The sequence below is a fragment of the Psittacula echo genome (genome assembly GCF_963264785.1).
Source record: "Psittacula echo genome assembly, chromosome: 4".
Lineage (NCBI taxonomy): Eukaryota > Metazoa > Chordata > Aves > Psittaciformes > Psittacidae > Psittacula > Psittacula echo.
This window is the reverse complement of record NC_137738.1, coordinates 77,142,638-77,166,273: the sequence shown is the minus strand read 5'-3', so window position 1 is coordinate 77,166,273 and position 23,636 is coordinate 77,142,638. Positions and strand designations below refer to the sequence as shown.

Genomic DNA, 23,636 nt, shown 5'->3' with positions numbered 1-23,636 from the left:
TTGTATAGAGGCATCTGAGCCGAGCTCCAAATGAAGCCGGCTCACTGGCTGGAGTGGCTGGAATATCTCTACATTGCTCCGAGCATTTATTATAGGTGCTGGCAACTGACTGGGTGTAATGGGATGAAACGATGCCCCCCTCCCCCAACACATCTAGTTTAAAGCAACCTTGACCAGCCTGGCAAGCCTCCTACCAAAACCTCTCTTCCTCTTCTTTGCCAGACCAGCTCCACCAGCCCCCAGTAGACCTGGCCTACTAACTTGGGCCCCATGTTCAAGACACCCAAACTCCTGACTATGGCACCATCCTTTTAACCATTTATTAACTTGGCCAATCCTCCTAGCTTTTTTAAGGTCCTCCCCTGTATCCTGGAGAATTGACGAAAAAACAATCTGAGCTCCAGAGCCCCTAACTACCTCTCCCAGGGCTCTGTAGTCCTTCTTTATGTACTCCAGCCTACTGCTATCAACATCATCAGCACCCATATGGATCACTAGAAGTGGGTAATAGTCCGTGGGACTTACTAGTCCAAGTGCCTTTGTGAATTTGATGTGTTTTTCAAGTTGTACTAGGAATAGCAGCGGCCACTTAGAACAAAACTTGCCTTTTCTTTCTTACCCGCCTCTCTTGATGAATTCAGAGTTCCTCTGTGTAACCAGTATGCCATGTTGTTAGAAATGAATCCTGGGGGGAGGTGAAAACCCAACGCATAATTTTTACGTAGAAATTTAGACCAGTATAAAGCCACTTTCATTTCATTGTCTTCATCGTGCTTTTTGACTGCTTTTGCAAGTAATGAAATGCTTGAGTTAAAAGTTCCAACATGAATACAGCATCTGAGAAATGTTTTCAATTAGTTTGAATTCATTTTTATCTAATGGAGCTGAAGCAGAAAGCTTGCATATTGAAAATGTGAATTGTGAAGATGAAGGACTTAGGCACTTTCAAGTCCACAATGAAATTGAAGTGAATGAAAATAAAAGTCACTGGGAATCAAGAGGGCTCCTGTAAGCTTTGTGCAGTGTGGAGGCAGAGGCACTGGTGAACAGTTTAAGTCTTTATATATTCACTATGAATGAGGAACTGAAGATCTCTTTATGTTGTATATGACTGTGGACATTCAGTATTTGCAAATGCACTGTTATTGAGTATTAGCAAAATCTATTTTTTTTTTTTCCAGAAGGAAAAAGAAAAAAAGAAAGAAGAGAAAAAGAGAGAGAGAGAATCTGAAAAACCATCAAAGCAATTAGCAGTTGAAAAGGTAAGAATAGTTCATTTTGTCCAGTTACTTAAAAAATGAATACAGTATTAGACATGTAAAGAGCTTTGTAAAAAGTGTGTTTGTGTATATGTGTGTGTTTATATGAGTGTATATGAATAATAATCAGAATAACCCACGTGAATGTTTTATTTGTACTGTTGCTTGCGTCCAGAGGTAGGTTGACCATACAATGAGGAATACATTTTGGGGAAGAGGGATCCGAGTTAAGCTTTGTTAAGATGAAGCTCAGATTAAAAACCTAATTCAGGTTTTTAATATGTACTATTGCAATTCTTGCACAGAAAATTTTCAGGTTTAGTCAGTGCTCTATGATCGCCTAATTCTGTCTTTCGTAAATGATCCATTTTAAACATGAGTGCATAATTTACAGAATTTCATTAATAACTCTTTGAAAATATTCAACTAGATCATGTCACAAAACATGACAGGTAAACGAGTTAAGGTACTTCCGTGCGCAGCTGTAGTAAAGCATACTGGGGAGCCTTAGCAATATAGGTACAATTAAAATTTCACGTACAGCTCTGTATAAAGTTAAGCAAAAATGTAATGGGTAATTTAAGTATTAAGTACAGTAATTTCTTCTAAAACAGATGTCCTCTCTGAGATGATGTGAATCCATTAGTGTGGTTTGATCTGCAGTGCAGTCCACAGAATGCATTGGAGTCTCCATCTGTCAGTTTATTCCCCAGTAGTGCTGTGTTACAATTATGAAAAATGTTATGTATTCATACATAATGATTGCTGACTTATTTCTAGTTCAGCTTGCAAATAGAAGTTTTTTATTTTGCATAATAAAACAAGATACAAAAATATGTGCACACCTGGAGAAGAAAAAAGTCCCTACCCAATGCCAGTATATTTTTTTGTGAAATTAGAAAATCAGATTAGCACTTGCGAATTAAGTTAGTGCAGAAGCAAACTTTGTTGTGACAATTTGTGTAGCTTCACTGAGCTAGTGGAAAAGAATATCCTCATTCATCTTGTAGGAGGTTAAAGCATATTTATGGATGACAAAAGTATTAAAATTGCTGATTATTGGAGTTTTACAAGGGCATCCAGCTGAATTAAATGCTTTATTCTAGTCCTTAGAAAAATATACTTTAGTTATGAAGGCTGAAAACATTGCTTTGGTTTGGAAATCTTAACTTTCTAAAGCCAAAAGGTCTAGTTTTGGTCTGGGGGAGAGAGGTTTTCCCTTTGCGAGGGTGCCTGAACCTTGTCCCATGCCTGGGAATACTTGGTTAGGTGAAGAGAAAAGATGATAGTGCATAGTTACAGCTGAGGCACTACTCTAATACTTGAAATAAAAAACAATTCAAATGCCACTGATTAGATTTGCATTAATTTATCATTAGATTACCAGTTAATGATTAAGCAAGTAAAAGGAAGTATTTTGATTTTAAATGCTTGCACTACAAAATGTGGAATTTGGTAAATGTGTCTGCATTAGATAATAGTGCTGTTGTAACAGATGCAAAATGTTTGAAATACTGCAGCATATTTTATTTCATTATTAATGTGTCAGCACTGATTGCTCAGGTGGTACTCATCTGCGGGTCATCTTTTTAATTTAAGAGATTCTTTAAGCTCGAGCTTTTTGAGGCATTTAAAGGTGGTTCAAAATTAGCTATTTTTAGATGCAGCCTGTAAACTTGACGTATTTTAAAATCACAGTCGCGTTCTAGAATCCAAAGGAAAGAGACCTCTATGGGATGCTTCTGTGTCCATTGGAAAGTACTGGTGAGATAAGAGAACCAAAAGGTTTTATTTTTATATATGGAATTGCTGCTTTTGTGGTGTGATTCTACTTCGGGGAGCTGATAAACATTAATATTCTTCTTAGCTTGACTGATAATGATACACTTCCCATCTGGTTAGAGACTGTCTGTGGGATACTTTAAATATTTCATGTTGATGTATTCAAGGCCAGGTTGGATGGAACTTTGAGCAGCTTGGTCTAGTGCAAGGTGTCCCTGCCCATGGCAGGGGGTTGGAACTAGATAACCTTTAAGGTCCCTTCCAACCCAAATCATTCTATGATTATAATCTGTGAGTCAGTAGGGGAATGCTGGCGTCTTGACCGTAGTATCATGTTTTCAGCAACCACATCGTGCACCCCGTCCACCTTGTAGCTGTTTTCCACTGAAAGGAAGCACAGAAGAGAAGGAGGTGGGATGCAGTCTGGTCATTTGGGCTGAGGGATCATGGCCAGTGTGTGAACTGGGGAGATTGTGTGTCCCAAGGATAAAGAAGAGCTGCAAAGAATGGACTGAGGATGTGTTTGCAAACAATCAGTCTAAGAAATAATAACACTTCATTTCGTAAAGGCCCTTTACTAAACCACACTTGACTGCACTTTTTAAAACAGAGAACTTGGACTGAGCTATATGAATGACTCCTTGAATTTCAGAGCAACTAGGGCAATTCCGGTCTTTTTCAAAACATGCCTTTTTATGTCCAACTGCAGTACAAAGTCAGACAAAAAAAGGCATAACTAGTTATGACATCTTGAGGCTTTGGAGTGTTCTCAAAGCAAAAGGGGAGAAAATTCATATGCCTAAATGTTCACATTTTTGTTGGGTTCAACTTTTTATGTAGACTAATTTTTGAATGAGGAAAACAACGTGTGTCAATGCTAGCAATCCAGAATTAAGCCAAAAGTGATTTGGAAAGCTGTCTGTGGAAAAGTATACTTAGCAAGTATTTCTGACTCAAAATCAGGAAGTTCAGCTGAGTCCATGGTACTGAATAGCTTGGAAGTGTTTGGGCACTTAATAGCTTTCTGTACTGTTTCTGTTTTAGAGGTTTCACATCAGTTGAAAACTTTAGTGAAAATATTGTGATGGTTTCATGGTAAAATACTGCATATTGAGGGTCATAGCTACTATGAAACCATATCTAATTTATGGAAAGTAAGCCCTTTAAAGAGAAGATTGTGTTGTATTGGGACAGTAAAGTTAAATGCATGCAATGTAAAGAACAAACTATTTTTTTCCAAAACCACTTGTGCTTTTGCAAACTAATATTGACATTCAAAGTTAAGACTTTTTTCATTCTGCTGAACATATTGGGATGATGAATGTTTCTGAAGGATTGCAGCAGTTAAACTTGATTAACTGAAGTACTGTTTGACACTGTGAGTTTAGTTTTATTATGTTGCATTTGAGTTTGAAATTGGCTCTTGTTTGTGTATAGAGTTGATTTAAGTGACAGAGGTTATTTTTCAGTGGTAGTATTCAAATGCTGTTTTTCTTCACCAAACTGGAGACTAAATTGCCAGCTAAAACCCCGCAATAACAGTGAGCTGCTACCTCTCAGCTGGTACCAATCAGCACCAGATGGCCCACATTATGGAGGCACTGACATAACTTTATTAGCACGTAAAAAGTGCTAGAGAACCCCTCAAATAAAAGCGAAGACAAATCATATTAGCAGTTTTTTCCCTTAATGTAGCAAAAACAATATGTCAAATATTCATTTAACCAAATAAGAAGAACTTAATGTAGCTTATTAGGGCAGTGTTTTCATTCGTTTTCCCCCAAAGACAGCTAAAACTTCCACAAAAAATCAACCTTGTGAGTTGCAAGTGAGACGAGGAAACATTAGTCCCCAGTTAGTTCTCTGAGATGTTTTTACTTAACCAAAGTATTCCAAATAATCATCCTAACAATTTTGTTCGGGGATAAATGAGTTGGAGCAAATAGTGCTCTAGTATTCTTCACTTCTTTAAAACTGAGTAGCGTTGTAAGAAATCATGGAAGAACGAAAGCCTGCAATGTTTTTAATGTCCACCTAAACATCAGTGAGGTGTTTGCTTTCAAGTTGTAGGAATAAGTTGATTTACAAATATTGACCTGAATAATAATTTAAATACAGAATTACATTATAAATATTCCAACTTTTTTATGCCCTTGCTCTTGCTTATAGCATGACTAGGTGCTATCTTTTATGTTCTATCATGTACTGTACAGATGTATGGGAGGCCTACAAGGATACCGGAGAGGGACTCTTCCCTAGGGACTGTAGTGATAGGACAAGGGGTAATGGGTTAAAACTTAAACAGGGGAAGCTTAGATTGGATATAAGGAAGAAGTTCTTTACTGTAAGGGTGGTGAGGCACTGGAATGGGTTGCCCAGGAAGGCTGTGAGTGCTCCGTCCCTGACGGTGTTCAAGGCCAGGTTGGACAGAGCCTTGGGTGGCATGGTTTAGTGTGGGGTGTCCCTGCCCATGGCAGGGAGGTTGGAACTGAATGATGTTAAGGTCTTTTCCAACCCTAACTATTCTATGATTCTATGAAATGCTTTCTTTATTTTGACACTGTATTGGTGATATATTTGCTAAATCACTTGACTAATAATGTTAATAAGTTTTCTTAGACTTTTAAACATTATTTGCTTTTCTGAGTGATATTATTTTTAAATGGTTTTTCTTTGTATTTTTATATAAAATGTAATATAAACTTCAATTATAATACATAAGCAATCAAGTGTTTATCACAGGAGCAGAAAAGCAGAAACATGTTTTGCCCTGTTGTTGAATACATAGTCTTAGTTTTAGTCTTTGTTTTCACAAATTGAGACTAAGTAGATGAGAGTTAATCATGAGTATGTGATAAAACATAGGACAGCCTGTTTCCCTGCCTTCTACCCCCACAGAGGGTAAAGGGTTTTAAGGCTACTTGTTCTCTCAGTCTGCATTTCCTGGACCTGTCCCAGCCTGGTTTTACATTTCGAATCATACCCTTTCAGTTTTATGGAAGAGATCAGATTAATTTGGTTTCTTTGGTTGCTTCTAATGCTAATCTGGAGAAAGGCAAATAAAACTGGTATCTTCCCGAAACTGTGCAATTCATTCCTTTTGCAGGTAACAAAGGACTCTTTTATGTTTGAGGATTGCCTAGAAAAATAGTCTTAGTTAATGAAATTAATCTGTCATGGCTCTTATTACGTATTGGGAGTTGTAGACAAAGAAATTAAGAAATCGATATTGCAGGTGGAAACAATTGAAAGAAACCCCTTTTTTTGTCAGGTGGGAAGAAGGGTATTTGTCTTTTTAGTGTTAGAAAAGGAGTCAACCTACAGGAAGAGTATCACAGGTTTTTTTGTCCTCAGCCCTGTGTGTGTTCTCTGTATCAGCTTGATAAGTCTGATCTCCAGAGGAACAGTATTTTAATGTAATTTATTTATTTCTTTATTTAAATTCTATAGAAATGGAATCTTAAAAACTGCGAGAACAAGCTTGGGCTTGGGCTGCTTTGGTTAAAGTGGCCTTTGTTTTACTTGCCAAACTATTTTTAACAAAAAGGTATTGATAACTGTGCTTAGTTTTAATTGCTCCTCAGTTACATTTTGCACCATGCAGGGTCAAAGCCTAGAATTGCCCTGCGTTTTCAGTTGGTAATACTTACTAACAAATGGCATTTTCAGGTTTCTTCTGCTTCCTTGTGATAAGCTTCACCCTTTTTCCTGGTGACCTTGAGACAGTTAGGAAGGCACATACACTTACATGCATATTGAACAACAAAAGAGAATGGGCACATTTAAATAAGTGTGAATTAAGTCAGCCTTATTCATGAATGGATGCTAAGCTGAGATAAAAATACCTATATGACCAAGACTTACTCATTCTGAGACATTTGAGACATTCTGAGACAGGAGCATGCATGATTGAAAATGCAAATATACAATCTCATCTAAAAGTTTTAGAAAACTATAGTACTAGTTAGGAGATTGTGTACCATCCACCAAATGTGAAAGAACAAAAAGCAGGACATTTTTACAGAAGTGGTACTGATACACAGAACTGAATGTAAAGAAGGATAAGGATTGGATGAGATGAAGTTGATAACAGGAAAAAGACATTTAATTTAAATAATGTCACAAAAAATAATGATCTTATCTTGTTTTGAATAATAGGCTTCCTTTATTTTCCTAAAATAATGTGAGATTTGGAGCATGAGCAATGTAATCAAGTGTCTTTGTGTGTTCTGTTTCATTTTACTGTGCTGAAGCTAGAACATGCTTAAACTCCTCAGGGGAGAGATCTTGTTCCAGTGTGTGACCATCATGATAGGGCAATGAGGTAGTGGGAGGCACTGTCAGATGTGCAAATCTTAAGAATAAAGGTATTAACTCTGTTTTTCATTAAAAAAATATTTTTAGATGCCACTGACAATGCTAAAAGCTCCAACATTAGCTTAAGCTTTAAATCATTTAAAAAAGAAAATAATAAAATGCCATAAGAAGTTTCACCAAAGCTTCCAAACACCGTCCTGCAACTTTCAGTGTCTTTCAGTTTAAATTCAGACTTGACATAGGTATTGATTATGTGGCTTTTTACTAAAAGGAATAAGAGTATTTATTCAGACTGTTGAATTTATTATGTTTTGATAGTTGCTCAGGGCACTGGAACAGTTGCACTGAAAACTTTATGGCTCTCGCGCTCATCCTGTTACATAATTAATGTCTTCACAAAATTAACTCAGAGGTATTTGGAAAATAGCACTGTAGCCGGGGAAGAAACAAAAGCAAGATAACGTATAAAAAGGTTCTTTTAACGTGATTTGAAGGAAATGGACAAGTTTCTCGCTGTAGGTAATTCTGTGAGATGAGAGGTATGGTACAAAATGAAGTCACCAGTTACAAAGCTGTTCAAATAAGTAGCATCTCTTCAATACTAAATTTCTTATGTATCAATCAACACTCCTAACCCACCTGTGATCAGTTGCCTCCTGTCTTCGTTGAAACAAGGGTTGCAGCTCAATGAGCTTGTCTTTCAGTTTTACTTGAAATTTTTGTTTTATAAAATTGGAGCCTGCAGTTCTGAGGTTGGTCCTCATGCATGTCAGTGTGCTGCTGAAAAGTAAATCTGTCCACTTCTCTGCTCAGCAAGTTTGGTCTCTCTCAACTTGAGGATATTATACTTAATCTCAGAGTAAGGTACTGCAGGTCTGTCAACTAGGCAGGTAGTGTATTTTACACTGCATAGCAACATGGGTAACTTCTGCTCAAGATAACCTACAGGTATTTTTGTCTTTTATACTTAATCCTCAGTTTAAGCCATAAGTGGATATCAATAAAAATTTTTCCTTTGTTTAAAGACAGACTATTTTAGTCGTGTGAAAGAAATTGGTTTGGTTAACTATCAGCATAAATGTTGAAATGGGTGCCTGAACAAGCAAGTCAGAGCCTGTCGTGGTTTAAGCTCAGGCCGTAAATCAGAACCACGCAGTCTACTCCCCTCCCACCTTCCTTCCCTCTGCTCCTGGAGGGATGGGGAGGAGAATCGAAAGAATGTAACTCCCGCGGGTTGAGATAAGAACAGTTTAATAACTAAGGTATAACACAAATCACTACTGCTACCACCAATAATAATAATGATAAAGGAAATAACAAGGGAAGAGAATACAACACCTCACCACCCGCTGACCGATACCAATACCTCGCCCCCCATCCCGCAGTGTTCTAGCCCTTCCGGGTGCTCTCAGTTCTACATCCTGGGAATGACGTGCTATGGTATGGAATGGTTTGGCTAGTTGGTTTGGCTAGTTTGGGTCAGGTGTCCTGTGTCTGCTTCATCCCGGCTTCTCCTCCTCCCTGGCAGAGCATGAGACTCACAAAGTCCTTGGTCAGGGTAAACATTCTGACCAGCAACTGAAAACATCGGCTTTATCAGTATTATTCCCAGGCCGAAAGTCAAAACCACAGCGCTGCACCAGCTACTAAGAAGGAGAAAAAGTGACTGCTGCTGCTGAACCCAGGACAGAGCCTTTGTAATATCACTTCGAAGACAGTTATAAAACTTCAGAATCTCTGAAGCTGTAAATCTAAAAAGCTTTAGCAAGCCTTATATTTTATAAGGGTGATTTAAATATTCATTTTCAGAATACCCAGAAATTTCATGTAGATTCGTATCATTTAAACTGGGAGAATAAAAGCAGAAAGATGTTTGACTCATTTGCAGTTCAGATGTAGACTGCTGGATTAGACTGTGGCTAAAATGCTTCTTGATAGTTGGTGTTAAAGATTATGATGATATGGAAGGTGAAGACAAAGAGAATGGAGTTTACTCAAGTAAAGGGAAATCCATTTTGGTATTGCATGTGGTGGGTTGAAATTAATTCGCTTCTAAAGTAATTGTTTCAAAGTGGTTAACTTTGAAATGAGAAGAAAACTGAGGGGAAAAAAGCCTGACTAGCAGAAGAAAATACAGCTAATGGTCATCGACATGAACTAATGATGCATAAGTGTTTATTAAACATTCTCCCTGTAAATTCTGTATTTGTGAAACAGAATTGTGTACTTGTATATGATATTTGATAAAGTTCTCCTCAATTCACTCCTAACTTCTATAGCAGCAAAAGAAAAGCAACAAGCTGATACAGAAGTAAGAAAAACTAACCTCTGGGGTTAATTCTGATTATTTCAGTGTGATTAGCTGCAGTGACAGGATTGAATTTTCATGGAGCTTATTGAGAGGCTCTTTTTTAAATGTGTCTCTATAGACATACTATGCTTAGACTTCATAAAGTGTTTGTATTGTACTGCTTGCCAAAATGATAGAACAGATGCCAGTACAGACTATCAGTCCAACACTCTTTAAGAAACACAACTCTATTAGAAAAAGTCCTAATTTAGAGGTGGTTTATATGAAACAATGTTCAGTGCAATGCTGTAAGGAATGTGATTAAAACACAAAGACTGCAAGTGTCAGAGGCACAATGACAGGGAAGAGAACTGGAGCAGTCTAATGAATAAAGACATAGTGCAGAGATCTGCTTCTAGGTCCGTCAAAGGAGAGCAGTGAGGTGGATCAAGGAAAGAGATTCTTTCCCAAGAACCCCAGTCAAGTAAGGGTTAATTGCATACTAGCTATAGCACTTGTTATGGGATGCAGAGAGAAAAGAATTTGGGGATGGGGCAGAGAATATTATATGAAGCTTATTATGGGATGTTTAGGTGACAGATCAGAGGAAGGGGAACAGAGGAATCAAGGTGGTCTGGGGTTAACAAGGAAGAAGCAGGGGGAAGAGGATAAAAAGGAGCAGTCACATCCATGCAGGTTACTGATAAGTATGCTTGTCTGAGCCCTAAACTTCATCAGTGCAGGCTATCCTATACTCTTACAAATTCTGTTTGCAACCATATTGTGTGTGAGTGTGTTGGATTATCAGGTAAGTAGGATTTAAAAGGTTGTTGTTGGCAACTAAAAAGAGACTGTAGGTGTGGGGAACTTAAGGGTCAGCAACTGCAGACAAGAAGCCCACTGTGGCAAAGGCAGTGTTTTTAAAAACAGCTACTGGAGATACCCATATTGTGTTCACACATGTGTCTAACATGTAGCAAATCTGACTCTGGACTAGCCAGTGAGTAGGATGTCAGCATCTGGAAAGATCCCTGGTCTGAGCTGACTGGCTAAGAGTGTAGGGTCTTGATACCGGGTGAACTTAAGTTTTATGCAAAAAGCATGTTTTCAGCAAAAAAAGCACTTTTGTTATACTTAAGGAAAAGATTGCAAAGCATACCTTCATGAATAGCAGTGGAAAGCAATGCTTGGGTTGAATTGTTTTTTCACTTTGGGGTCAGTCAGTTGCCATGTTTGAAACAACTCATTTTCATTTGGAGATATATGAAGAAGGAATTATAAATACATACCTCTTAGTTCTGATATATACTGATATTGTATTACGTTTTGAAAGGGTTTTAGAAGGAAAGTTATAAAAGAAAACAGTTTAATGAGGAACTGGAACTAAGATAGCTGCATTATTGTAATCTTGCCCAGACTAATGAGCTCAATAGAAATAGAGGAAAAATGTGTAAGCTGAGTTCATATAACCGTAATATATGGTTCTAAAACTGAAGATGTATTTAAAACAGCTTATGAAAGTACAAACCATGTGTATTGTATGTCACAGCTTGCAAACTGAGACACATTAAAACACTTTTACCTTAATCTGATGTGTAGATGTCGTAATGGGATGCTGGATCAGCTTTAAGATGGATCTGTCTAGATTTTCTACCTCATAATGATTTCTTCTAAAAGATTTAAACCCCAGGTTTTATTGGATTAAAAGTAACATACTTGAGTTTTATCTAAATCGAATTCCATGACAACACAAAATAGCAAAAAGGTTGACAAACAGTTTTTCTCTCTGCTTTTGTGTCCTTGTAAACAGGTCTTTGCTTCTGGGCTGATCATTTCAAAGATTTAGAACTGCAGCAAACTCTGCTCAAATCCTTGCCCCCCAGAATCCCTAGAAAAAATTGGTTCCTTTGCACTCAAGCTGTGTGCCTGTCCTTCTCTACAATTGTGCAATCTCTAGCTTGGCTTCAGGTTCCTACTTCTTATTGTGACTCCTACCTAGCAATCATCTCACAGTCTTCTGGTGCTTTTTTTCAAGTATCAAACTTAGGAGAAGGACCTTGCCTTCTTTTTCAGACCCTATTCTGAACTTGTCAACTTTAAGAACATAACATATTTGAAAGTGAATGCATACAACTAGTATTTCATATATGGTTGTTATTATATAAATTTAATACATGAATATAAGACTGTAAAGAGAAAGATTTAATCTTTGATATTTTGCTATAGTCCCAGCAGTAAGTATAAAGACAACTTCGTTTTAAGAAACTGGGCTTCTACAGTTGCATGCCTTCTTTTGAGCAAGGTGAAAGGGCCTCTGAGATTGTCTGATGCATTAGAAAGGAGCTAAACTGCTCCTTTCAGCTACTTACTAGACATGAAATGTTTTAAGCCTTCTTGGAATACATTGCTTAAAGTAAATGAGATCTGAGCTAGCGTTTTAAATTCAGTTAAAGTAAAATGGTAGTACAGGGTGGTCAATAACTAGTAATAACGGATTAGTCTTAATCCACTTTCCACATAAATTATTAGCATATTAGCCTAGACCCAGATAAAACCATATGAATGGAATAAGATTACGGTGCAGCTGTCTGTTAGTTCTACTATGAAGTTTTTAATTCACATGATTAGAGATGCAACACATTTTACATAATCTTATACAAGTATCCTGTCCTGTCTGTGAAACTGCAATGAAATCCGTATACTCAGGGTTTTAAAGTGGAAATGGAGATCAGGTACACTTGAAAATGTTTTTCTTCGGGCATGTGTTTCATCTAAATGACCTTCATGTGTACAGAATCCTTTTTAAAAACAACATCTAAGTAAAAAAATAAGGCATTTCAAGTTTGTTGGTTTGCTTGGTATAAATGGTTTAAATTAGCTTGCCTACATCAGCATGAGTAGTTTGGTGTCTGAGAGCAGTTCATTGGAATAATCACCATGCACTTTAATAATAAACTTTTCCCCTTGGGCTAGATGTTTGTTTGAGGTAATTCTAGTCTTATAAATAAGCGGTAATTCTATATTATAACTATTTCATAACTAAGTGGCAGGTTTGGGTTTTTTCATTTGACTGACATACGTTTTTTTCTGGATTAGGGATCCATCAGAATATGCTTGCAGAGTCGCTGTAGTCTGTACAACTTCATGATACCACTGTAGTGTATCTTCTAATTCAATATAATATATTTGTTGCCTGGCTTTTTTGCTAGCTAGGCAGAATAAAAGTTCATCAGTTGCTAAAAGTATCCTAAGTTTTGAACAGTTAGTTTGATTCCAAAGTTTCTTAAAAAAAGTGCTGATATCTTATATGAGGGTAAACAGAGTATCACGTTTCATCTTTATAGTGATTTAAATTCAGTATTATGAAAAGATTGGTTTTTACTTATTTTTTTACTTATTTACATGTCAGATACAAAAGCTATAAAAACATTCTTTAAAAGCTCCAGGATACCCACATGAACAATGCTTTAAATAGATACAGATTAAACTAACTTGTGTAGTAGAAGTATATGAGCTGTCAGGAAAAATCATATCTACAAACCTATTGCAATCTTATAGTAAATTACTAGCATTATTTTCTCTTATGGGAATTCTCAAATGTTTATGCTGTCTTGCAAGTTTTATTGCAAGCAGGTAATGAAAAGGGAAGGAATCCAATTACTTTATGCACAAGCCATGCAATTTCTACCTAATAAGAGCAAAGGAAGACTTTTGTTCAGTAACCATAGAAGCATCAGTGAGCTTTAGTGAGTAAACTGGAAATTGCCTTAAGTTAGAAGTGCTTTTTACTAAATTATTTGATGGATCTTCAGCTTTCATATAGTTTCTTGTAGTTAAGACTGGGTATAGAAATAGGGAATGCATGGGTAGTCAGCTGTGTATGAAACAGACTGAATTCTAGATTCATATTAATTTTTCATTGAAGTAGAAAATGGAGGAAAATGTGCAGAGAAATATTTTTTTGTGTGTAATATTAAAGTATGAAAGAAAATAGGAGCAGATAACTGGACTGGACAGCTGATAAATCAGTTTTTTGACAGTGTCTGATATCTTGCTTCAGAATAGGAGAGATGTGTCCTGTAAACTTATGACTGCTCTGACTGGAGAGTTTTTCTCCTTCAGAGCTGTTAGTCCTGTGGCTTACAAGTTGCACCATGTATGCTACCTCTTGTAATGCTCTTGAGTAATGTGAATGAGAATAATGTCAATGTTAATCCTAAATGCTGGTGATGAAACCTTGTAAATTATTTATATTAATATCTTGTACTAGTCAATTTGGCAAAAGTACTCTGTGTGTGTGTGTGTTACATATCTATTGGGTGTCATATCTCTTTTAGAACTGTTAAACCCTTAAATTTTGTACATGGGAAGATAATTGGCATAATGTTACAGAAGCAGAAAATGGAAACTTGAATTACCTAATGTTATTCTTTTTTTCCCTGAAGTCACTCATTTACAGTGAAAAATAAACACAGTATTTTCATTGTGTGCTGGCACTTTTGAACCAAGTTTGTTTCACCATTGCCAATTCCAGTGCAAAATGCCTTCAGCTGCCTCTATCAGAGGAGTGTCATCTGGTAAATAGGTATGTGCAGAAGAGTAACTCGCAAATGCCGAATTTAAACTTATCATATGCTCTGGAGTGTATGGTCATATTAAAAAAATGTTCTTAAAGGATTGTAGTGTCCATAATGATTTCACAAATTTAGTTTGTTTTCCTATTTTGCTATAATAATAATTTAAAAAAGAGCAGTGTAGTTGCTTCTAGACACTGCTGCTGAATATTCTTATTTTTTTCTCCTTCAAACTCTTAACACTCCTGAGACCTCATGTTGTTGTCTCTTCTGTCAACCAAGCAAGCTGGTGTAAAGCTTTTCACTTCCCTCTTGCCTTCCTCTACCCACCCTTCTACGTCAGTAGAAGTAGCCAGAGATGATGCTTCATGGGCATGGTGCTGAGAGTTGAGAAAGGAGAAGCTGTTGTTTCACAGAAAGGGACCATTGGTAGCATTAGCAATAGACCTCATAGCATTCTGCTATGTATATGAATTTAATAGGTGAGTGACTGTCAGTCATAGTGGTACTGACCTTCCTTTTGGTCTTCCTCATGAGATAACCATATGCCTTGTTAACAACATTGCATGTGCTGTACTGAAATCATTGCACAGAGGAAGAAGGAGGGTTGACTTAGCAGTGCTTTCATTATTTTTTTCTCTCAGGCAGAATGAATTACTCATTTAATGGTTATCTCCAAAAATAGCTGGCTGAACAAAATCTTATGAAATGCCTGACTGAGACACTGGACTTCCTACAGTATGCGGCTTACGCTTCAGGGGTAGCTTAATGTTCTTCACTATCCCATCTGCTGCAGACTTGCTGTCTGGGAGAAAACATAGTTGCCCGTTCCAGGGAGTGGGAGTTTACTTTTGGATGAGTTGACTGCAAAACTGTAATACTCCAATTCAGGGCTTTGAGATTTGTGCACGCTAAACTTCAGTGGGAAAACAGAACATGGGAATTCACTGTGGTTTGTAGGGCAAGTTCCATATATAGATTGATTCACTTGACTAACGTCCCCATTCTATCTGCTTAGCAAAATCTATAGAACACTAGAGAAAGGGAAGAGAAGGTGGTTATGAAGAAAATAGACCAACAGTGGTGGAAGTATTGCTGTATGTGTGTGTATATATATATGTGTGTGCATATACAGTCCTTGAATTTATTAACCAAGGTACTTAGAGGTTGACTTGCTTTAATTAGCAAAAAAGCAATATGATTGTGCAAAACTAACAAAACTAAAGTGATACAGTTATCAAATGTATTACATCGGTATGGCATCTGTTGATGGGGCAAAGTTCAGAGGGCACAACATCATATGCTATTGAACATCCCTTTGGTCAGTTCAGGTCAGCTGCCTCCCAACTTCATACTCACCTCCAGCATACCTGCTGCAAAGGCAGAGCAGGGAAACCAAAAAAGCCTTGATGCTGTGAAAGCACTTGTCCTGGGTTCAGCAGCAGCAGTCATTTTTTCTCCTTCTTGGTAGCTGGTGCAGTGCTGTGGTTTTGACTTTTGGCCTGGGAATAATACTGATAAAGCCGATGTTTTCAGTTGCTGGTCAGAATGTTTACCCTGACCAAGGACTTTGTGAGTCTCATGCTCTGCCAGGGAGGAGGAGAAGCTGGGAGGAAGCAGGGACAGGACACCTGACCCAAACTAGCCAAAGAAGTATTCTGTACCACAGCACGTCATGCCCAGGATGTAGAACTGAGAGTTCTCGGAAGGGATGGATCGCTGCGGGGTGGGGGCAAGGTACCGGTTGGTGAGCGGTTGTATTCTCTTCCCTTGTTATTTCCTTTATCATTATTATTATTGGTGGTAGCAGTAGTGATTTGTGTTATACCTTAGTTACTGGACTGTTCTTATCTCAACCCATGGGAGTTGCATTCTTTCGATTCTCCTCCCCGTCCCTCCAGGAGCGGGGGGAAGAAAGGTGGGGGGGGAAGTGGACTGCGTGGTTCTGATTTACGGCCTGAGCTTAAACCACGACAGCACTACTCAGCAATAGCCAAAACACTGGTGTGTTTCATGATGGAATGGAAGACTTTCTCGTTTTGTGTGAACTGGGAAGCTTTCTACAATAATGTTCTTTTGATCTTTAAGGATGTAGTCAGAATTTAAGCAAAATAAAAGTTCAGAACATCAGTACAATTCTTTTAACTTTTCTTCCAAAACCTGATGGACTAGAAATTTAAAAGAGATTAAATGATAGGAAAATGAACAAGATTGATTAAATCATAGCCAATATCTCTGTGAATTGGAAGCACACTGGTAGTGCAGCTCTCACAAATGAAGGCATCAGCTCAATGTGAGTCTAAGAAACTTACGTTACTTAAAAATATGCTTTAGCAGGCTTATGCACTGTCTTGCTTTAAACTCGCAGTAAGTTACAGGTGGCATGACCACAGTTGTCTGCTTCTGAATTGTGTTTCTGATGGTGGAAACGTGTGGAAATTAAGTGAAGAACCAAATATTAATTTCTGTATCTCTGTTTTATTTGGATAGGAAAGAGATGTTGCTCCTTACCTGTAGACATAATTTCTCAACCGTTCATTTTGTTAGAGACAAAGTTATGGAACGTTCCTAACTGTTTTAAAATATTTGCTCTTCAGATATTTAAAGATGTTTAATCTTTAATCTAAGGGCTACTTAAGGATAAGGTATTAGTACCATGCTGTCACTTACATTTTTACTGTATCGTAGATGTACAGCATGAAGGAATTAGATGTAATCATCTGCGTGATTGCAGAAATTTATGATGCCCATGCTGGATCTGAATAATGAGCGGGTCCCTGCTCCTCTACTTAAGACATGCGCTTCATCGGTGAAAATATTTGTAAAAGGTTGCAAGGTTAATTCTTTATTTGCCTCCTTAAGTTGGAGGAAGTACCTAATACCTGCTGAACAAGGAATAACTTAAATGGGTTATTGTGTCTCTTCTCAAAACAGGGGCTCAGTTTTACTTAAGGCAGAAAATTCCAAGTCATGCTACATAATAAGCTGATCATGTGGAGGATGCAAAAGAATCAAATCCCTGGAAGCTTATTCTGGCTTCAGTCTCTTTCAGTGATACTTGCAAATAAACTGTTTTTCAGTAATCTCAGAGTAATTTAAGGCAGAGGACATTGCTTGCTTTCACTAGATAATTCCAACATGAGAATAACCTTGAAGAACAGTGTAATGAACATTTGTGTGAAAAAATGGAAATGTAAGGCCTGCATATCAAAGATATTTTGATGCTCTGCTGCTTGCGAGGACAGTGTCTCAGAGGCATGTGCTAGTACCATAATGACAATTTTGAATGAGAAGCTCTTAATATATGACCCAAAATAAATATATCTAGGAATTGCTATAACTATGTACTTCACTTAATGAAACCACATATGTTGCTGCGTCAACCTTGAATGTTGTAAAAAAATAGTAGTCCCAAGTAACCTTGAAGGCTTCACTTAAAAATAATTGCACAGTTGTGTACCTGTTTCCTCCTACTTCTTTTTTTCATAGCAGACTTTTAGTGCTATTTTCAGGTTATTTAATGCTGCTTAGTCTCCTATTTTTATGCAGCCTTTTTCCAAAGGACTTGGCAAAGAATAGTTTATCTAGTACTGGTGTCAGTACTTAAAAATAATTGCTGTGGGAGTCAAGCAGACCTAGTAATAGAAACTGAGATGAATCTTAGTGCTGCTGAATTCCCAAGCATTTGTCATGCTATATTGTACCTCTACAAAATGCATTAATTTTTAGATAAAGCACAACTCTAAATTAAACATTAAGTTTAAGAAATGTCACTGTCTTGTTACGTGGGGATTTTTTCCTGTTGCACGCTTCTGTGCTCACTCTGCACGGTATTTAGCTTTAACATCTGAAATGACCACTCTACAGAAAGCTGAGTCATGTATGAGTCCTGCTGGGGCAAAACTACCAGAAAAGAAATTAAACATCAAATTTCTCATTATGGTTTAGAATAAAATTTTCAAGTGGCTCCAGGGTGACTTCCCTTTCTGCTCTTTTTGGAAAGTTTCAACACCGTGTTTGTGCCAAAATTATATAGGCTGGAAGGGACCACTGGAGGTCGTCTGCTCCAGACCCAGAAAGATGGTATGATTTCTACTACAGAATGCTTTATTTAGTAAGGCATTGGTTTCCTTATACCTTCTTCAGCTGGACCATTTTCTGCACTAATAAATACTAAATAAAAGAGAGGGCTGTTTGAACTCTCTGTTTACTTACTAATATATGCAGAAAAGGGTGGTGAGGCACTGGAATGGGTTGCCCAGGAAGGTTGTAAGTGCTCCCTCCTTGGCGGTGTTCAAGGCCAGGTTGGACAGAGCCTTGGGTGACATGGTTTAGTGTGAGGTGTCCCTGCCCATGGCAGGGGGTTTGGAACTAGATGATCTTAAGGTCCTTTCCAACCCTAACTATTCTATGATTCTGAGTGTTTTGGTTGCTATGAAAAGTTTGTGTTCTAAACCAACCCTGTCAAACTTTAATTTATTCCAAGCTTGTGCTTTTAGGTACTTATCATAAATCTAATCTGGAGGGATGAAAATTTGCACATATAATATAGTTCCAACAGCTTTGCTTTTTAGTTTAAAGAAGTTGTTCTATATTCAGAACTGTTAAGCTGTTTAAGCAAAAATGTCAGTTTCGTGAAATCAAGAAACACGTCAGAAATGCTTCTTTTTACAGCTTCTGTGACCTGGGGTGTTCCTTACAGAGTTTGAGAAGAACCAAATGTGCAAATTCTTGCAATAAATTCTGTTCTGAAATACTCACTGTTAATTCTGATGTTAACAATAATTTAAGTTGTATGGCATATTTACTGAGGTGTGGTAAGTTGTAGTAAGTTTCATTTTGAGTGGTCACTTTAAAAAAATCCTTGATATGCAAAAATCTACTTTCAAAAACCATACTTTTTTTCTTATACAAAATAGGAGGGTTTTTCTCTCTGCAGTATTGGGTAGCACTTGGAATTAGTGTGCTGTTGTTCAGATCACATACTCGAAGATGAAAGTTGTAATGCAATGTAGAATCAGGGAATCCGCGGAATAGTTTTCCAGCATGCAGCTTCCCAAACAATTTTGGTCTTGTATAAGGTATGTAAAGTCAACATAACTATTTTTGGACGAGGAAGCAAGTATTTCTCCAAGAGATTGGTGAGGATCAGTTTGAGTTTGAAAATACCCGTTCCCTAGAAAAATGGAGCTCAGTTCATTGCAGCTCTTTGTTTGAGGTTTTGGGTGAGGTTTGCTCATGTAACAGGAGTGTTACTACTATGACAGGCTTCTGTTCACTTAGGCCATCTTTGAATATTCTTGAGTTTCCTGCCTGCTCTTTACAAACACCAAGCTCATTACTCGTTATCACCAGTTTGCAAGAGAGGAAAGTAAAGGGTTACCTAAATAAGAACTATTTTATACCCATGTATTGAGCTATAAAGTTCTTCTAGTAAATCATTTAGTAAATGCTAAGATTTAATTACTCCAGCAACCTTGGGAGCCTTGGTGACTCTGTCAAAGCCACATTATGGGGGTGATAAAGGTGAGGGTGAAGCAGATTGGTGTCAGGCCAACACCCAGTCTGACAGTGCTCTACCACCGTTACTCAGTAATCAGTTCTAGTTAAAGGCTGTACTCCATTGATCAACCAATCCACCTCATGCTTTTGTGATGTGTAGAGTAAATGCATATTAAATGCATGCAAAGAATGCATTTGTCATTTCACTACTATAAACCAGTTTGTATTAATCTTAAAAATTGATATTTTGATGGGTAAGGGTGATCAGATTGATATTGGTATGAGAACAACTATAAACAGATTTATGCAGTCATTTTCATAATCAAATTTCACGTCAGTGCCGTCTTATATTTCGAAGTCTCTAGGCAAGAAACGACTATGAGTTTCCTTTTCGAAAGGAGGAGAATGCTGTTATTTGCCTTCATGTTTACAAAGGAAAAGAGATAATGAACACAGATTGTGTCCGTTGGTGCTTAGCGTCTAAAACATCTGCATGTTCTGTAGGTGCTCTTTTCAGGAAGGCTAAACAATGTCATTAGTCTGCTTCTGATTTTTACATATCAGGTTTTTGAGCCCTGCAGAACTGTATAATTTGGAAGCTGAAATTAATCAATAAATCAAATTATAGACAACTTTTTGCCTAGTGCATAGTATGCAGTGGTTCAGTTTAAGATTTCAGCTTATTTTTAACCTATCCTGGAACTCAGATTTATTTTAAAATTGATTAAGTACCAGTGAAGGTATAAGGTTAATATTTTTACAGTCATCTGCCATGTCCTTTATGACCATAACTGCAACTTCATTACAAATCAAAGTCATTATGATAAATATGTAGAGAGATTTTACTTCTGATTCTGATACTGATAAAGGAGCAGTGTCTTTAATGAGATTTTTTTAAGCCCTCTCTTTTTCAGAAAGATTACTTGTGTTGTTTTGTTTCTTTTAAAGCCACAGAAGAAAGAGGAACAGCAATCAGAAGCTAAAGCAAGTCCAAAAAAGACATCAGAACCCACTATTGACCTTTTAGGACTTGGTAAGCAATACATAATTATCTGTTCTTAAACACAGATACATCATTTTATATTTTAACAGGTATACTTTTATTTTCTCTGTGCTTACTGATAGTTAGATGAATTTGAGAACTGTAAGATTGAGTCTATGAATTTGAAACTATAAAGGAAATGCCATAGGGGTCTGAGTATATCAATAGCTGTGTTTTGCTAAGGAGAGTAATGAGCTCCTGTGGGAAGGGGAAGTTATCAAAGTGATTTTCAAAGGGCTTGTGGATTGTGGTATTTCAATATTTATGGTACAAGTGTACTTTTTATTGAAAATGCTGAGGTCATCTGAATTGTGTATCTGTAAAATACCTTGTATCATAAAATTTCTGTATTAGTTAAAAGAACAGTAAACTGGCTGCAGCTGACTAGTACCTTGTAAAACTTAATGCATTGGGCATTTCAGTGTTGTGTTCTGACTGTGGCTATCACATTTTTATCCAATATACCTTTTGTTTTCTGACTGTCTATTTGCATTGTAAATGAACTTGTTTGGACCTGAATCATTTAATTTGCACTATCTAGCTATACTTTGGGGGGTTTTATGCCTTTTCTTTGCTTGTTGAAGGCCATAGTTATAAACTCTACCTTTCATTTATCTAGTGGTACTGTAAGTGTGGGGTTTTTTTCCATTTGATAGAATCTTAAAATAGAACTGGAAGAATGAAATATTACAGTCTTTTTATTTCAGTGTTAGGAAAATTTTCTACGAGTTGTGAGTGGATATTAGAGAGTATTCAATTTATAGCAATATAATGTTGGAGTTTTTTTAAATTTCTGCATAATTTCTACAGGATATTAGAGCAGGCTGATAAGCCTTTCAAATGTAATTATTTTAAAAACTTGACTTTGTAAAAAAAAAAGTGGGGTTTTTTTAAGTTTTGATTTTAAGGTATTAATAATGTTGCAACAAAACAATAAATGTTTTCTCTGTTTTAAAATTCACACTATCATTCAAAATGCATGTTGTTTTCCTAGAGTAGCTATATAATACTGGTTTTGTACCAGCTATGTACGTGTTGTGGTCTGTATCTCATTCCAAGTAATCTGCTACCATAGGCAAGCAAATCTTAGTTAACACAGTACAAATTAGATTATGGATGTAGAATGAATCAATTTTTAAAAAAGGTAATTTAGACTTGATTAAAAGCTGATTCTCCTTTATTTTCCTTTAGCAGACCAGCAAACTAATTAAGACCTAAAATTTAATCAATATTGGGTTTGAGATTGCTAGGCTTCTGTACCCTTTTAGTCACAATTTGAAAAGAATCTTGGTAACAATTTTATGATACGATAATGAACATGGATTGCATAGGCTAACTTGAGATGTAATGTGCAATAGAAAGAGTTTTATAATTGGTGTTCAACAGCTGTGCTTCTTCAGTGAGATATGCAAAGGGCAAAGTTTATAATTTGTATGTTAAAACCCTATAATTTTAGAGGAGGGAGTGTTTAAAGATCTTTTAAATAACAAATTGAAAAGCAGTGTAATAAGTTAGTAGCACTTGAATTCCACTGAGCTGCAAATGAGAAATGTGTTTAACGAGAGCAGACCTGCATATTTCATTGAGAGAGTTGTCTTTTAATTAATGTTTGCAGTAGACTGCTTTAGATAGTATTAAAAGAAAGATGATTTCAACCCAATATATCAGAAACCATAGAGTAGCCCAGGTTGGAAGGGACTCGAAAGACCATCTAGCCTGACTTTCGGGAAAGGGAGTCTGTCTGCATGTGAATATCTAGTGTCCAGTTGCATCTTGGAAATCTCCAGTGATGGAGACTCTACCACATCCGTGGGGAGGTTGTTCAGGTAGTTGATCTTGCTGTAAATTATTTTTTTTTATGTCGAGATGAAACTTTTTTTGGGCAACTTGTGCCTGTGCCCTTGTCTTCTCCATGTGGCTCCTTGTGAAGAGAGCCTCTGTCCCCTTTGTAGCTGCCCTTCATAGCGTAGTGCTGGCATACCAGGGTGAGATCCACCCTTAGCCTTCTCTTCTCCAGGGAGAAAAGACCTAATTTCTTCAATCTCTTCTCATAGGGCAGGTTGTCCACCCCTTTGACCATCTTCACAGCCTTCCTTTGGACCCTCTCCAATCTGTCTGTCTATCAGTCTAGAAATCTATCTAGATTTCTATTAAGAAAACTTTCTTAAACTGTGGGGACCAGAACTGCACACAGACTCCAGGCCTGTGCCTGACAGGTGCTGAGGAGAGTGGGATGATCACATCTGATCTCAGTTAGTAATGCCCCTGCTGATGGCAGCCCAGAATCCCTTTTGCCTTTTTTGCTGCAGCAGCGCACTGCCAATTAAGATGTTTGGTATGTCATATCAAACAATATTAAAATGGACATGATAGCATAGCTCATTCTTCTTACTGAATTGACATGGTTCTAATGAGGATTCATTCTCTTACAACTTCATTTCTGCAAATGAAGAGCAACAGTAGCTTTTACTAGGGCAGGTCAGAATTGCTTGTGATGGCAGATAAGTAATTTTAATGGACCATAATTCATGCTAGAATAATTTTGGCTTTCTAAACAGCCCAGCTTCCTGCAAAGTATTTTCTTGAGTAAGCCTGGCTTTGGGTATGGGGTTAATCTTTGGACCATTGCTCATTATGTCTCGGTTGGGTTTTTAATAGTAACCTTAGCTGAAGGTAAACGTTCTGTGAGATAGGACATACTCAGTGAAAGTAGTAGTTAGACAATGTAAATTGTTCTCCTTTTTCTTTACAATTTTCAAATTTTTCAAGATAGTATGCTTAGGCAAATTGTATCTTTAGATCTTGTAATAGCAGAATTGGCATAATATCCTCACTGACTCTACTGTTAGGTTTGTGTTTCATCTGAGATT

General features: G+C 37.1%; 1 protein-coding gene across 3 annotated transcripts in view; it reads left to right on the top strand.

Annotated features, from left to right (window-relative positions):
• Positions 1 to 23,636, top strand: part of LOC308219623 (stromal membrane-associated protein 1-like) — a gene marked incomplete at its 5' end in the record, with an annotated part of 160,537 nt that overhangs the window by 123,485 nt on the left and 13,416 nt on the right. For all 3 annotated transcript variants that reach the window (XM_080614851.1, XM_080614853.1, XM_080614852.1), the window contains 2 exons: positions 1,182 to 1,262; positions 20,673 to 20,757. In XM_080614851.1, the coding sequence (XP_080470977.1) occupies positions 1,182 to 1,262; positions 20,673 to 20,757 (166 nt within the window). The remainder of the gene's footprint in view (positions 1 to 1,181; positions 1,263 to 20,672; positions 20,758 to 23,636) is intronic.